Source organism: Lycorma delicatula, chromosome 5, assembly GCF_047948215.1.
Source record: "Lycorma delicatula isolate Av1 chromosome 5, ASM4794821v1, whole genome shotgun sequence".
Taxonomy (NCBI): Eukaryota; Metazoa; Arthropoda; class Insecta; order Hemiptera; family Fulgoridae; genus Lycorma; species Lycorma delicatula.
The window spans coordinates 143,236,186-143,252,591 of record NC_134459.1 but is presented as its reverse complement, the minus strand read 5'-3'; the positions used below and the strand labels follow the sequence as shown (position 1 = coordinate 143,252,591).

The 16,406-nt window shown below is 29.5% G+C and overlaps 1 protein-coding gene across 1 annotated transcript in view; it reads left to right on the top strand.

Annotated features, from left to right (window-relative positions):
- PolA1 (DNA polymerase alpha catalytic subunit) overlaps positions 1-16,406 on the top strand; it is a 113,668-nt gene that overhangs the window by 9,559 nt on the left and 87,703 nt on the right. Inside the window, exons 3-8 of the mRNA XM_075367225.1 lie at positions 1,203-1,432; positions 4,740-4,885; positions 8,422-8,563; positions 11,736-11,882; positions 13,668-13,837; positions 15,248-15,377. Of these exons, the coding sequence (XP_075223340.1) occupies positions 1,203-1,432; positions 4,740-4,885; positions 8,422-8,563; positions 11,736-11,882; positions 13,668-13,837; positions 15,248-15,377 (965 nt within the window). The remainder of the gene's footprint in view (positions 1-1,202; positions 1,433-4,739; positions 4,886-8,421; positions 8,564-11,735; positions 11,883-13,667; positions 13,838-15,247; positions 15,378-16,406) is intronic.

Here is a 16,406-nt window from a genome sequence, read left to right as displayed (position 1 = left end):
GTTTGTAGTGTTTATTTGTATTCCTTATACCTTCGTATAATGACCAATTGTCTGAAATTGTATGAGTTCTGAGTGTAGTGTGATTAACATTAATAGACAGCAAACAAACCGTTGTTCTATTTTCCACATCAAACAAAAAACAGTCAGCTGTTTCATTGCAAATGCTTCCATAAACCTATTACTTTGGCAACCTTGCCAACATTAAATTTGTGTTTTGCAAATAGTGATTCATTGATTTTGAATATTAACTATGGTCCTTCTATTACATTGGGTGTTTCTAAAAGTTTTTTATGGTTCTCTTTCAAATAGTTAAACTGATCTACAGTTTTTTGGTGGTTTGATAGTTCATGCTCACAAAATTTAATATTTAGCATGTTATAGCCCAAAAGTAAAAAAACAACATTTTTCCAAAAGGTAGTCTTGTGTGATCTAACTAGGAATTAGACTGTAATTAAACATTTTGTCTACACTCAGTTTTATTACATTGCCATCTTTCTCGACTTTCAGTTTACACTCATGTTATGTCCTTTATTATGTTTTCTCCTGTAACAGAATATTAAACTTTTGAAAGAAAGAAATACATCAATCTTTAGATTTACACAAATCGTTCAAATTGAAAATATTTTAAGGAACCTCCATAGCCTTTAACAAAATCACAAATTGAACTCTATAACTCAATCCAGATCCTGACCTCATGAGCATACTTGTTGCAACACTATGATTAGGTAATGTCAGCTTGTTCCCAGAATACCAGGAAACATTTTACATTAATGACTACTAGTCACTTTATTATTATAACACATATTTATATCTATATAAATATAAAGAAAATGTTTAAAGATTTGCTGGAATATAATGGAGCTTAACCAATAATTATTTTGCCATAGCTGCTGCAGCAGGTATATAACAATTTCTGAGGAATTAAAAATTGAACAGTTATTAAATTTTGTTTAAAATAAGTTTAATAAATTTATAATTTATTTCATAACATTTCTCAGTTGCATACATTAATTTGTATATTATAATTCATCAAACCATTGCAGAAACTTTTGAAGCTTCTACTTGGGAATATGGAAATGGAATATTGTAGCATATGAAATATTCCATGCCTGACTGAGGTTTGAACCTTCCATATGAATGTCTGAGATTCTACCACTCCGCCATAGAGATTGGCTTACTGTACATTTTTTTTTTATGTACAGATGGAACTGGTTATGTTGAAGATGGACGTGAAATATTTGATGATGATTTATATGTTAATGAAGAAAATTCTAAAAATAGAAAATCATCAGGTTGTAAAATTCGAAAAAGGGATATTGGTGGTGATGATGATGGGTCTGGTTCAGCAAAGAGGCGTAAGGGTAGCAGTGATATACGTAAACTAATTGGAAACATATCACATATTACATCGCATAAGAAGAAAACAGCAGAGGTATGAAAAGCTATATTCTTCATGTATAAATTTATTTTTGTTTTAGCTTGCATGAACTGCAGTATTTCAACTAGTTCACCTTTAAGATTGTTTTTCTTCCACATCTCCTTACTCATCATTTCCCTGTGTTTTTTTCTTTTGTCCATGTTTACTTATGTTATTTTTGCCTTTTCTGGAAACCTGTAATGTTTTGCAATTTATTTTTCACTGGTAATCTTCTTCGATATCTTTTGTTATTTTCCATGTCTCCTTTAGTATTTCTGATCTAAATAAATTAATTTTAGTATTTCTGATTGGTTATTAATCTTTTTGAAGTGAATAAGTAGCTTGTTTGCAAGCCTGTTTAATGTTCATTCTTTGTAGATAAATGTAGACGGTGATTTTTTTTTTGTATGAAAGAGCAGATGTCAACAGCTGTGGTCTAGCCCAGTGGAAATTGGTAGTATATGAAAAGATGTCATGTCTAACCAGGACTCTTCTGTATTCTCCATCTTTGATAGGTCATAGGACCTTTCTGATTAATTTTTTTTGCTTTTAGTTTATCAATTAGAAGCTTTTTGTTAAATGTCTGACATTCAGCTGCATTAGACAAATGACTATAGCATAGTATATTAGTTTAGCATTCATTGATTTTGATTTCTTATTATAGGTATTCTTAATTAATTGATAGGCTAGTTCTGATTTATTGATTCTTGATCTGATTGCATCTTTTTCAGAGATGTTGATTTCAATAACATCCTTAGGTATTTGAATTTTTCAAATTGTTAATTTTCCCTCCCATATACCATTGTTAGTGTTTTGGATTCCAGTTTGATATTTATTATGAATTCTGCTTTATTATTTTAGTAAGGTTATTTACATTGTTGCGGTCTATTGAATCTGATATGAAAGCCAAATAATCTGCTAATGCTAGACAGTATTAAGTTATTTTTCTTTTATCCCGGTTTGATTTTGTCACTAATTTTATGGTCTTCCACCTTTTTAATGTTTGCCTAATGATTTTTCATGTTTTACTAACTTAGCTGAATTTCTTGGGATTTTAAATAGGATTTCTTTGACCCTTTTTTTAAGTCAACAAAAACAATTACATAGTTACTGAATACCCAGTTTGAGGTATGCGATTATGGATTTTAAATTAAGAAGAATCTGTTTCCATGCAGGAGTGATCTTTGCTAAAGCTTCCTTAACATTATAGCTGTGGGTTCAGTTATTTTTTTGTTCAGTGCATGAGTGATTTTGAATGTTACTGATAGAAGTGAAATCCCTCTGTAATTTTTAACATCTGTTTTATCTCCTTTTTGCATCTGTGCTGTTTTTCAGTCAGCTGAGATTTTTCCTGTTGTCTGTACTTTTTATTTAACTCTCAATATCTTAAGGTTATTGTTTGAGGAATTTAAGTTATATTTGATTCAGAATGATTTTATGTGCGTCTTTAATACCTGCAGAAGTTATATTGGGCAATTAAATTCTTCTATACTATTTTACGAATGAAACATTCAATATCAAAGGACTATTTTAATTCTATTGAGTAATTTTATTTCATTTATGAGTAGCTTTTTAATTTGAATTAGGTTTTTCATTTATTTATTTTTATTTTTTATTCAATTCCTCTTTTCATATTTCTGTTTTTCTACTCATTTCTTTATTAGAACTAAAAGATTCAAAATGTTCAATAATTGTACAACTCTTTACTACATTTAAAAAAAATATTAAATGTGGACCAATATTGGTACTTTTCTGTTATATGTCAAGAGAAGTTATTAATTAATCTAGTTGTAATCTAGTGGTAACATTGGAAGTTTTAATTTTATCTAATTGTTTTATTAATATTTGTTACTGTATTTATATATCAATGTAGTGAGTCACTGTACATACTATGCATGATCATATATGTCCACATGTATGTGTTCTTATAAGTCCATATCAAATAATCATCAAACAATTTTGTCGCCTTGTTTTGCTTTTCTTAGTTTATCATGAATTTTGTGTGTTAAGTTGTAAACGTTACAAATTAAAATTATTCAGTTTTGTTGTAAAAGAACAGCATTCTACACAATGTGTTTAGATTTGAAGAAGGCACAACATGGTTTTACGAATGGGTGTAAAGGGCCGATGGACATGCTATAAGGAATGGTTTACAGGATTTAAACGGTTATGCCAAAATACATTTCTGAGCAGTTTTAAATTATAATTTTGGACGATAGTATTCTTCATTTATACTTGGATAATGGGTCAAGAAAAAGTAAGGAAAGTTTCTTGTTCACAGTACTAGACAGAAGCACACAAACCTTTATGTCTGTAATAACAAATTACATAAAAGCAGGATTGACAGTTATTTTGGACAAAGGGTGAGCATCCTCTTGAGGGTTTGGGATCCATTCAAACGAGTAATACCCTTCTTTCCTTATAGCTCTTCTTATTTCTCTCCGATCAGGCCATTGTGATGTGTTATGAACCATAACCATAACTTAAGGTGGAAACTATCGTGCCACAGGGTGAAGGCTCTACCTGGTGAGTCTTCAATGATGTACTCTGGGCACGTGGGCGAACCCAGTTGTATTTAGCCTTCCATCTGAAAAACCACCAATCAGACCTTGTTCAACATTGTATAATGAGGATAACAGTTCCATAGTTCCAAAATAATTTTTAAATGTGATGCATCCCATCTACAGTATAAAAATTATAGATTTGTCATTCTTTGAAATAATTAGGAAGAACTTCCTTCATAAGGTCTCGCTCGTCTTTCTGATCAGTAAAGTATAAAATGAATTCAAGTGGTTTCTCGAAGAGTGATAGGAAATTAATAGCAAAAAAATTAATTTAATTCACAAAATCTTCAATTATTTGCAGAAAATTGTTCTATGGGCTATGATTTAAGATAAACCAGTTGAAAACTGACATTAGTGTTTCTTGACACATACTGAAATTGTATCCTGATATTTAATAAATATATATATTATATGTTAAACTAGCTAGTCAGAGGCAGAGTTCCCTGGACTCCTATATTTTCATTAAATTCATTATAAAATTATACATCACTATCCTACCCTTTCTTTTAAAAACATTTTTGAGTTGTCCTTATGGGGCTTGCAAATGTAGTAGTAGTAGTCCCATACTGAAAAATATATCATTTTGAGGTAGGATGGTTTGTTCATTCATTCACTTAACTTCATTTTTCTATGTTTAATGGTTAATAAATTTCCATATTTTAACATTCTAATTGATGGATTACAATCAAGTCCATTGAATAAAAGGGATCAGTCAGTTAAATTCTGTTTTTATTATTTCCAATGTTTTTGTGTTTCAGATAAAAAATTTAGAGGAAGATAGTAATTTACAAGATATTTTAAAAGAATTGGAAGCTTCACCTTTGGAAACAAAATCAAAAAATTGTAATTTAAAACAACCAAATGTAATGCATGATAATTCTTTTACTGATAGAAATTCAGCTCGGTAAGTTAAAAAAAAGAAATCTCTTAAAGCCTTTTAACATTGTTTTTAAAAATTAATGTTATATTATATGTTATTTTATATTATATTATATTATTATTTAAAAATCTGATGTGGACACTACATGACTTGTCTGCCTATTAAATTACATATGCACATTTTTTTAAAATGAGAAGTACATAAAAATTTAATGTCATTAATAACTTCTGATATTTTTTCATATTTTTTTTTTATTATTGTAAATTTTTTTTTTTACAATCAGAGGTTAATAATTATTAATAAATCAATGTATTTAAAATAAAATAAAAACGTTAAAAAAAAGAGATGAAGTCCGATTTGAACTGATGTACCTTCCCCTTATAAGATCCAAATATTTCATTAACTAAAATTTGATTTGGCTATTACTATATATCGTTGAAAAGCTCTCAATGAGGGTTTATTACTACAATTAAGAAAAGGTTTTGGACATGTTTGGTTCAGTTGATTGCAATCAAAAGGGGAAGTGCACAACTAGATATTACAACAGTCCTAAATCCAAGATTTCAACATCCTACAGCTAATCATTTTTAAATTATGTGAGATATGTATGTACAGACGTCATGCTGAAACTAGTGAAAAATGGAATCAGGGGTAGTCATAATGGATATTTCCATTGAAATCTGGAAACCAATATCTTTTGTGATCACAATACTTCCTTTGTTGCCTACAAGGAAGTAAAAATGTATTTATCCAATGTTTCAGAATCATTCACTTAAATTCAAGACAGAAATAAATGTGGAGGCAAAACAGTCAGCAAAAGGGTTATGATACTTTCAGAACAGTTACTTATTAACCCTTTGATGACTTCTGATCAGCTGAATAAACCTCAGGTGTTTGTTTATAACCTCAATTTTATGATTGCAAGCCCTGTTGAAGTTTGTGAATTAGTTGATCAGCCTGCAGTGATCTGTTATTTTTTATATCTGGAGGGGAAAACTGGATAAAACTGGATAACATTTACCCTTGTATGATCGAACAATACAGACAAAGTTGTAAGAGTCACAGAAATGTTTTCAAGTGGGTAGAAAATTCTAATTATGATTGAACTTAAGTGATTGACAATCACTGTTCTGGAATCAACTGGAAGCATATTGAAATTTGAAGTTTCAACTAGAGCATGTGAAACGTTTTTTTTGTTTATCCTCCGGAACCACCGTAAGATATTACTTCAGAGGATGAATGAGGATGATATGTATGAATGTAAAGAAGTGGTCTTGTACAGTCTCAGGTCGATCATTCCTGTGATGTATGGTTAATTGAAACCCAACCACCACAGAACACCAGTATCAACAATCTAGTATTCAAATCCGTATAAAAGTAACAACCCAGTGGGTTGGTCTAGTGGTGAACACGTCATTGTGTTAGACTTTCTCATCCAAGAAGACCAACAGATTACACTTGAGATTATAGCAGAAAAGTTACAAATAAGTTTCTGTTCAATACATAATATTAACACAAACAAGCTTAACTACCATTAAACAAGCACAAGATGAGTCCCGAGAGAGTTGACATAACCACAATGAGACAAGATCACCTGTGCCTTGAGCTGAAACAACAGTATCAGCAGGAAGATGATGCTTTTTTGTAAAGCATTTTAACCAGTGATAAGACATCGATTCACCATTATGAACTACTATCACAAAAACAGAGCAGGAAACACATGAGTTTCCCTGTAAAGAAAAAATTCCAAACCCAACCATCAGCAGGAAAAATTGTGATGACAATCTTTTGGGATGTAAAAGCCCTGTTTTGTATGTTTTCTAGAAATCGATCGGCATACAGTAAACAATTCATACTATTGTAACATTCTTATTGATTAAATGAAACATCTTTTAAATAAAGCCAGCAGTGTTGAAAAATCACCCTAGATCATAACTCAAAGGCATCATTCTACTTCATGATAACACCTGGTCTCACACAGCTTGGGTAACCATTCACCTTTAGAAACAATTGACAAATAGCATCAGAAGTATTACCTCTCTTCCATACCGTCCTGACTTGGCCCCATCAGATTTACAGTTGTTTGGTCTACTAAAGGAGGTGCTACATGGTAAGAAGTTTAGTGGCAATGACCACATCAAAGAAAACATGCTAATTCGGCTCAAGACAAAGATTTCTTTATACCAGACATAAATCTCTGTTTCATTGGTGGGACAAGTGTATTAATATTGCTGGAGATTACATGTTGAAAAGTGAAAAAAGTTGCATTAAATTAATAATCCGATTTAGCTGCAGAACAATTTATGTATTTAATTATTGAATGACCCTTGAAAATATGATGTATAAAACTCATGCTGTTGTGACTTTTTAAAGCTTACTTTCATATGTCATGAATTTTATTTTTTATTTTTGTTTTATTCCTTCAGTTATTTAAGAGGTACTGTAGACCACTTTTAAACTAACTGCGTAAAACATTAAATGGCTGCCATTATTGTTAGGATTGTGGTTAGTTTGATATTTCTTATATCACAATTTTTTAGTTTTCAATATCCTTTAAAATAATATGTCACAAGATTACTCTTTTTATTTAAAATTTTTGAGGTGGCCCCTTCTGTTTGCTTTTGGGGAGTTGTCTCAGAGAAAAATGCTGTTTTGATCTGGAAGCATTTGCCAAATTTAATATTTCTATATTTGATGGTTGAAAAATTATTTACATGTTACCATACTTATTTATTTTTGAAGTTATCAGTAAAATGTCTAGTTTGATGTTATTCTTTGTTCCTTTCTGTTTGTTTAATTTTTGAATCTCATCATATTTACTACAATTTTCTGTATGTATATAAATTTACTCATGTAATATTCATTAATGCCTTCTGAATTGTGTTTTTTATAGTTTTTTAATGTGTAGTATGTTTATTTTGTTTATGTTTAAAATAATTAGTTTGGACTTTAGTCACACTTATTTTTTATGTTATAAATAATTGTTTGTTCTATGATACTACTTTGAACAAGGTTTTACCCTTCTTTCCCTTGATGTAGCCAGGCAAATGCTGGAAGTATAACAACAACGTCCACCTCTATCAAATCGGATAACAGTACTGTTTTTGTGTAAATCAGTTATGCAATGCTTTGACTTACCATAAAGGGACTTACTATGCTTTATTAAATTACTGAACCATTTTTAAAAATCTTCCTATCAATTTATTTAAAATTAAAAAATAAACCCTGAAATTTCTTATGTACATTTCTCAACGTGTACATGAGTATGTGTTCAAATGATTTTCATTAATGCTTTGTGAACTGTAAAATTATTTTGTAGTTGTATTTATATTTAGTATCTTCGTGTATTTACCTTTACTTGTTTATATCTTAGAAAATTAGTTTAAATTTTGATTACTTCTACTTTTTTCATACTGTTGTTAATTGTGCTTTGCTTTGATTGTGTAGTATATCTCCCATTTCTGATGTAATGTATGTAATACGTTATTATGTTCCAATCAGAATAAAAGATTTATTTATTTAGTGATTGATGATATATTTTGTTACATTTTTTTTTATAGTGAATACTTAAAAACATTTGCCCCTGTAATTGGAACTGTGAGTAAAAGGACTTCACTTCCAGTGTCAAATGGATCATCACCTTCTATTAATTACGTAGGTAAAGATTTTTCATCGGGAATGAGAAACAATGATCATGATTTAGTAAGTAGTATTGGTGTATTTCAACTTTGAAAATTATTTTCAATTAAATTGTTATGTTTTTCATTCTATATTTATTAATTTTTTTGGTATTTTTTAATTACTAGTAATGCTATTATTAATTTGTTAGTGAAAATACAGGTGATAATAAATTATTCAGCACATTAGGTATTAATAAAAAAACTAAGCAATGTACATATATGATATTTTTATTGTAGAACAGGTCATTTCAAACGGTTTTGTTTACAGCACTTATTAACTTCAAACAAGTTCCACATGAGCACATTTTGTGGCTTGTAAAATATTTAGATGATATTCACTTTTATGCTGCACGCATTACAAAGAATATTTTGTTATTCCATTAATTACACCTTGATTCTTCTTTTTAGTTCACTGATGTTGACAACTTTTGTTGTGTACACTTTGTCTTTGACAAACCCCCAAAGAAAGAAATAGACTGGTGTAACGCCAGTCAATTGGTCCATTACAGTCCATAAAATGCCGAGAATATTGTTTGTGTAGGAAGTCCATAACATGTAAACCTGAGTGTGGTGGTGCATCTTGGAAGTAAACATTGGGTTGCTGATGTTCAGTTTGTGGTACTGTGTACTTTGATAATATGTCTAAGTAAGTAATGCTGGTAACCATTGGCTTGGTGAAGAAAAACTGTCCAATCATTTAATTAGCAGTCAATTACCACCAAACATTAATTTTCGGGCTGTCACTTGTGTTTGTCAAACGTAAATTTTGAGTAGCTAGAACCCTCATTTGGGTTCTTGCTATCCCAAATCCGACAATGATGATGGTTAATGTGACCAGAAACAAAGAAGGTAGGTTCATCAAAGAAGGTTACTTTTTCTAAAAACACATAATCTTCATTCACTTTATTGAGATTGCCCATGACAAAATTGTAAAGGCGTGGTCTAACGTCATCTTCAGTTGCATTTACCGACTGATTTTTATATGCATGAAGTTTTAGGCGCCTGTGTAGAACTTTCATGATTGTTGATTGCAGTATTTCCAATTTTAAACTTGCATGATGATTCAATTTACCCAGGCTCCTCTGAAAATTTCTTTACTCTCTCCATAAGTATCTCGCAGGTGGGAGGGCTGCCACCACCTTTTTTGTTTTCACTTCCTATGTCTTTAAACTGCTGATACCAACATTTAATATAGACTTTATTAGGAGGATCACGGCTGTGTTCTTAACAAAAATGTTTATGAATAGTAGTAACAAATCTACTTTCATGAAACCATTAGATACATATTGCTTTCTCCTGTAGCCACTGCTCAACTGACAATCCCCCCTGTTATTACATTACAAGTGTGTCAGTAACTTTAGTACTTACACTAATGTTTGAAAAAAATCAACATTAGCTTCATTGCTTTGTTCATTTTTATTAACTCCTAAAAATGGAATACACAGGTCAACAAAAAAAAAATAAAAATAATTTGGAACTGAGATGAGAATTTGGAAAAGTAGGTGAATTAGAATTTACTTATTCATGGTAATTTGTAAGGTTTTTAATTAAGGTCGTAGTGTAGCTTTAGCATCAAGATACTCAAAATACATTATTATCGTATACATTGTTATTCTATGAGGAGTGTGCATGATGAAAATTATGATTGAAAATTGGGTCGCAAATACTGAAAGGATGAGAAACACTGAATTAAACCATCTTTTCTAAAGTGTTTCAGTAAATTTTCGTTTCTATTTCTATATACTGAAATTTTAGTAGCCTTGTTTAATAAATTCCATTTTTAAGATGTGAACCTAGGAATTTTGCATGTTGTTTCGACAAATACAAGTTACAAATTAGGTCGTTCAGTTGTGCTAGTGTGATGAGGTAAGGTTCTTCTGGAATATAATTAATATCTACTGAAGTTGAGGATTCATTGGTTGAGCATTCTGGGGAACTGTTAACTTCAATATTTTTTTAGAAAACTGGTGAAAAGCACAAAAAATGGAGTCGAAAAACGCACTTTTTTACGTTTTACTTATTATAACTTTGTTAAATTGCCAATAAACAGATAAAACTTCATAATAAAACTTGTAGGAAATTTAATTCTAAGTATATACAAGAGTTGCCCCAAAAGTAATCAGTGTCCTACCTATTTCTGCCCCCCCTAAACTTTTTATGCCGAAGCTGTACAATGCTGCAATCTACAGTATCATCACCACACCCTTCCCATAAGGATTGATAAGTTATTGACACAGTATTGCATTTAAATTTTGATGTATGCACATTTCTCGAATTGTTTTAAATGACCCGAGTCCATTTCTGTGTCATCTTTGAACTGCATTGACATCGTTATGCATTTAATGAACCCTGAACAACTTATATGGTCTGTTTTGTGACACTTCAGGCTACACACTACTGGTTGTCAAAAATGGAATAATGCTTTTCTGCATGATTCTTTATTTACAAAAATCTAAATACTTTTAATATTCTGCTTAATAATTTTCCTTCTAAATAATAATCTGTTGATTAATAACTTTCAAACTGAATGTGGTGAAGTTATGTAACTGTCTGCTACTTTTTTTTAATGTATTTTATTTATTGTATAATCGATGATATTGGGTGAAATATATCCATTTATTATATAGGATATATATATCATGGACATATGTCTGTATCACATGTATTTCTGATGGTTTAAAATATAGTACATTTCAAAATAAAGTAATAATCATTTAGTGTATGTATTAGCAATAAATTTATTGATTAAATGATTTTAAAATAAAATACAAGTATTTTTCTAAATTCATATCTGTCTAACTAATGATTCATACATTCATTATATCTTACATTTACATTTAACATTTCTTATGTTTTTTATACTTAAATTTTTTTTCAATTAGTTTTTCATAAATATGGTTTCAAATATAATTATGAACATTCTGAGATTTGCAAAAAGCAAACAATTAGTAGGAAAAATGTATCTCCGTAATTTTAGATTCAAATTAATTTTAATTTTAGAAGTGTTATTGTAGACTTTTTTTGTAATTAGAAATTAAAAATTTATTTATTTGTTGTAAATACTTGTTATATTAATTAATTGATTTTTAATTTATCATACATTGAATAAATAAGATGGTTTTTTTTCATTTTTAACTGACTTTTTTTTTCTATGTATTAGAATTTATTTTAATTGTAATAATTTTTTATTACAGGCTGTTGAAAAAAAACTAGAATATCCAAAATTACCTAATGTTGTTATTAAAAAAGAATTTCCCCCAGTTGACAATGATGAGCACCTTGAATCGCACATTCCATCAGATGTGGTATTGGATTTTGATGATGAGATAGATATAACAACAGTATGTTGAATTTTTGTTAAATTTATATTATAAATAATGTGTTTTATTTCATTTTAATTTAATATTCTTATATTTTAATATTTAATTGTATAATTTATAGAACACGTGGATTTTGTGTTTTCTGTTTTCTTTTTATTGTCGTGAAAAAAAAAATGTGTGGTAAAGTAAAATTACCTAATGTTGTTATTAAAAAAGAATTTCCTCCAGTTGACAATGATGAGCACCTTGATTCGCACATTCCATCAGATGTGGTATTGGATTTTGATGATGACATAGATATAACAACAGTATGTTGAATTTTTGTTAATTTATATTATTTATAATGTGTTTTATTTAATTTCAATTTAATATTCTTATATTTTAATATTTAATTGTTTTATTTATAGAACATGTGGATTTTGTGTTTCTTTTTATTGCCGTGGAAAAAAAAGTGTGGTAAAGTAAAATTTAGATATTATAAAAAAAACATGTTTTCATCTAGCTCTTCTTATTTATCCCTCTGTTAGTACCAATTTGATTAAACAATTTTCAAAACTCCCGTGACTTGGTTTATTTTTAAAGTAGCACATTGCAGGATCTGATAGTGCAACACGAATTCAACTAAAACATTTTGAAATTAAAATAAAAGAATGAAAGATGATGGAAGTAGATTTGAAATGATTTTATTAATTAAAAAGTCACTGTTTCAAAGTGACTTTTTCCACTACGTGTAACTGCAGTTGCCTAACTGAGTATACAATAATGTTATTATTTAGTTGAAACTTTGTGTATTTTATTATAATGTGACAAATTTGAAAACAAATTACAGCTACATAATGCATTACAACTAGACTATACTTTAGTGAGAGGACTGTTGTTCCATGCATGTCTTTTAAATTCATAAGATACTTTTAAATCTGTGGCTATCATGCATCTATCATTTTATTTTGATTTAGAATTGTTATAATAAAATTTGTGTTCTGTTGATGATTGAAATGATATGAGATTTATTGAAAAATGCCTGCCAGATCTGTATTACACTTCTTTGCAAGAAACATCAGTTGTTTTAAAAATCATTTAATCGAATTGTTATTGGTAGTATTGTAATAAATAAGGGTTACTTAGATGAATGACATATTAGAATATCAAATTTTTATTGTTGGTTATTTTTTTTTATAGTTATCTAAATTCTACTGTTTCTAAAACTACCTGCTAAACTGTGCTTATTTCTATTTTCATTCCATTAAAAAGAAATCAAAAAATAATGTGCATCTGTTACACAAAAAAATTAATGATTCTGATGGTGTAATTAAACTTTTTCTATGATTTGTTTTGGTGACAAAAACATAGCAGTTACCCACTAAGTTATATAGTTCATAAGATAACTAAATTATTGTGTATTCCACTACTGAGGAAAACTGTTAAAAAAAATTGGATTTTTTTTTTATGTATAATTTTACTTAATTCTTTCAGATTTTCTTCAAATAAATTACAACGCAAAACATTTATGCAGAAGAGAATGTATTTTAATGTGGTTTAAAACAATTCTTTCCTCTAAGTACTTTGAAACTTATAATTCCTCATATATGATCTTTTTAATTTATGATGCTTGTAATATTATTACTGAATATTGGGAGTTATACTATTCTTATAAGTAATAGTCAATTCTTCTGATTTATATGTTGGAAAGGGGAAGTTCCAATTGCATAGAAAGTTGAAATGTGGTCAACATTTTGATATTGGCTCCTAACTTGTAAATAATTTTGTCAATTTTTTTAATGATATTTTTCTGTTTTTATTTTTTAGACTAAAATAAAAATTGAACAAGTTGAATCTCAGGATCAAAATAACTTAGAGGAAAATGATATTATTAATAATGATTTTTTTATAGAAGAATTTAATTCTGAAGAAATGAATTTGAAAAGTGATGTTAAAAATGAAAATAATACCAGCATTAATGACGTCAAAGAAGAATTGTAAGAACATATTTTTTTATTTCTAATTTACAATTTTTTTTCAATTTATATTTTTCCTTTGCCAGCTTTATACATAGTTATATTATACTATATGTAAGGGAAAGTAAGCTGATCTTGGTAAATTTTACATTTTGGATTTTTCCCAGATTTTAGAACTTCATCCCCCTTTTAATCATAAAACACAATTTTAACACTGAGAAGTTACAGAAGGATGAGTGTTGACCTGTTCATTACTTGGTATCTCGAAACTGGATGTATTGATTTGGATAAAATTTGGCACAATGATTCCTGTGTATAGGATTTTGATGCCACTTTACTTTGATCACAATCAGTCAAGAGAACAAGGAATATTGACCTTAGGAAAATGCCCCTTAGATATATAAGATACTTTCTGATGGTGTTTAGTCTTATTCAAACTCTCATGAAGGGGAAGGGGGGCAAAACCTTTTTTTTCTTTTTTTGTCATGTCTGGACTTAAGTCACATTCTTATGATTATTTAATTCCACTACATTAATATGTCACTGGTTATTTCATTCAGGGATAGGAAACTAAGCCTAATCTTTTTTTGCCAGTTACTGCTTTGTGTGACATTCTATTTCTGCATTAACTAATTTTTTATGAAATTTTCTATGATGAATTCTAAACATGGGTCACTGATGCCATTTAATTATTTAATTTTGGTTATTGTTGGTCCAGAGGATGGGGAGACATAATTGGTCTTGTTTGAAGAATAAAGTAGTTTTCTTTTACACGATTTAATATCTTTTTAGGAGGCTTATGCATTTTTGGTTCATGTTGTATCACATTGGAGTTTAAATTAAAGGGGTAAGAGCAAAAAACAATTTTTTCATTCATCATTAAAATTTCCTTAATTTATTGGCTAAAGTAAGTCACATATTTAAAAGATTTACATTATTTTATTTTGGAAGCTAGTCAGTTATAAGAGATTGGACAGTAGTCTATGCTGAGATCTAATTAAATGTCTTGACAATTGTTTATTATACAATTTTAAAATTTCATACAGTGAAGTAATTGGTTGTCAAAATATTTCAAAATGACATGTTGCCACCTTTAAATGTAGCATTATTCCATCCTAAAACCAAAAGCGCATCTGCTCTAAGCAATGACTCACAGTCAACTGGATGCTGAGAATGTTGAAGTTAATCATGGAATACAGATATGGCTAAGGTTTCTACCAAAGAAACTGCTTACGAAGTCCGTTCTCTCATGCTTTCTCTAAGCTGAAGAAACACATGTTTAGTTATTTAATAGATATACCTCTTCTTTTTGACTTTAAAATCTTTATTTATGTCATGATTTATGGTAATTTAGTAAAAATGGACTGTAATTTAATTTTTTTTAATGATCCAAGTTTTTTTTTAAAAATACTTATTTTTTTTTTACTGTAGAATAAATGTGGATGGTTGGGATAGTGTTGTAAAAGCATCATCAGATTCAACAGCTGTTGGTGAATTACCAAATTTCAGTTCACTGGATCCATCACAGCTTCCCCTGATTGAAACTGAATCACATGGAAAGGTACCTATTTATTCTTGTTTATAATGAATTAAAAGTACTTCATCAGTAAATTGTGACCTTTTAGTGTAGAGATTCAGATTTATCTTATTATTAACCCTATATGAGGTGTGGCTATTGAATAACACGACTAATAGTGCTACAGAAGAACTGTGCTTGTGCCAAATTTGTACGATTGACAGCTGTGGGTCAGCTGATTAACTATTCGTCAGATTGCTGAAACTGTAGGAATCGACAAAGATTGTGTAAGGCAAATTTTACATAACAATTTTAACATGCAAAAAGTGTGCTTAAAATTCCACAATTGAACAAAAAGAAGCTTGTGAAAATGTTGGTTTTAACACTTTCAATACCATTGAAAATGACCCAAACTTCTTGGAAAGAGTGATAACATGATATGAGTCTTGGTTTTTCACTTATGATCCAGAAACTAAGCGTCAATCCATTTATTGGAAAGCCCCAATTTCACCAAGAGCTAAAAAAGCTCAAATGAGCAAATCAAAATTCAAAGCGATAATGATAGTTTTTTTTTTATATTCATGGAATTGTGTACCTTCACTGGGTTCCTGAAGGTAAAATTATTAGTCAACATTGCTACCTTGAAGTCCTTGCTGAACTTCGTGAAAAAATAAGAAAAAAACGACCCGAATTGTGGAAGAACAACACACCAACTCACACTGCATTGTCTGTCAAGACATTTCTAGCCAAGTATAACATCCCAGTGTTAGACCATCTACCTTATTTGCCTGACTTGGCACCATACAACTTTTATCTGCTTCCCACGGTCAAATCTGCATTAAAAGGAACAAGGTTTCAGACCGTTGAAACTGTGAAAGAAAAAACAGCACACATCATGAAAGAGTTCACAGAAGGCTTCCAGCACTGTTTTGAACAATGGAAAATTCGCATGGAGCATTGTAGGTGTATAGGAGGGGTGCATATTGAAGAATATAATAACTAAATATGTATAAATTTAAAATAAAATATTTTACAGCATTAGTCTTGTTATTTAGTCATACCTCGTATTATGAT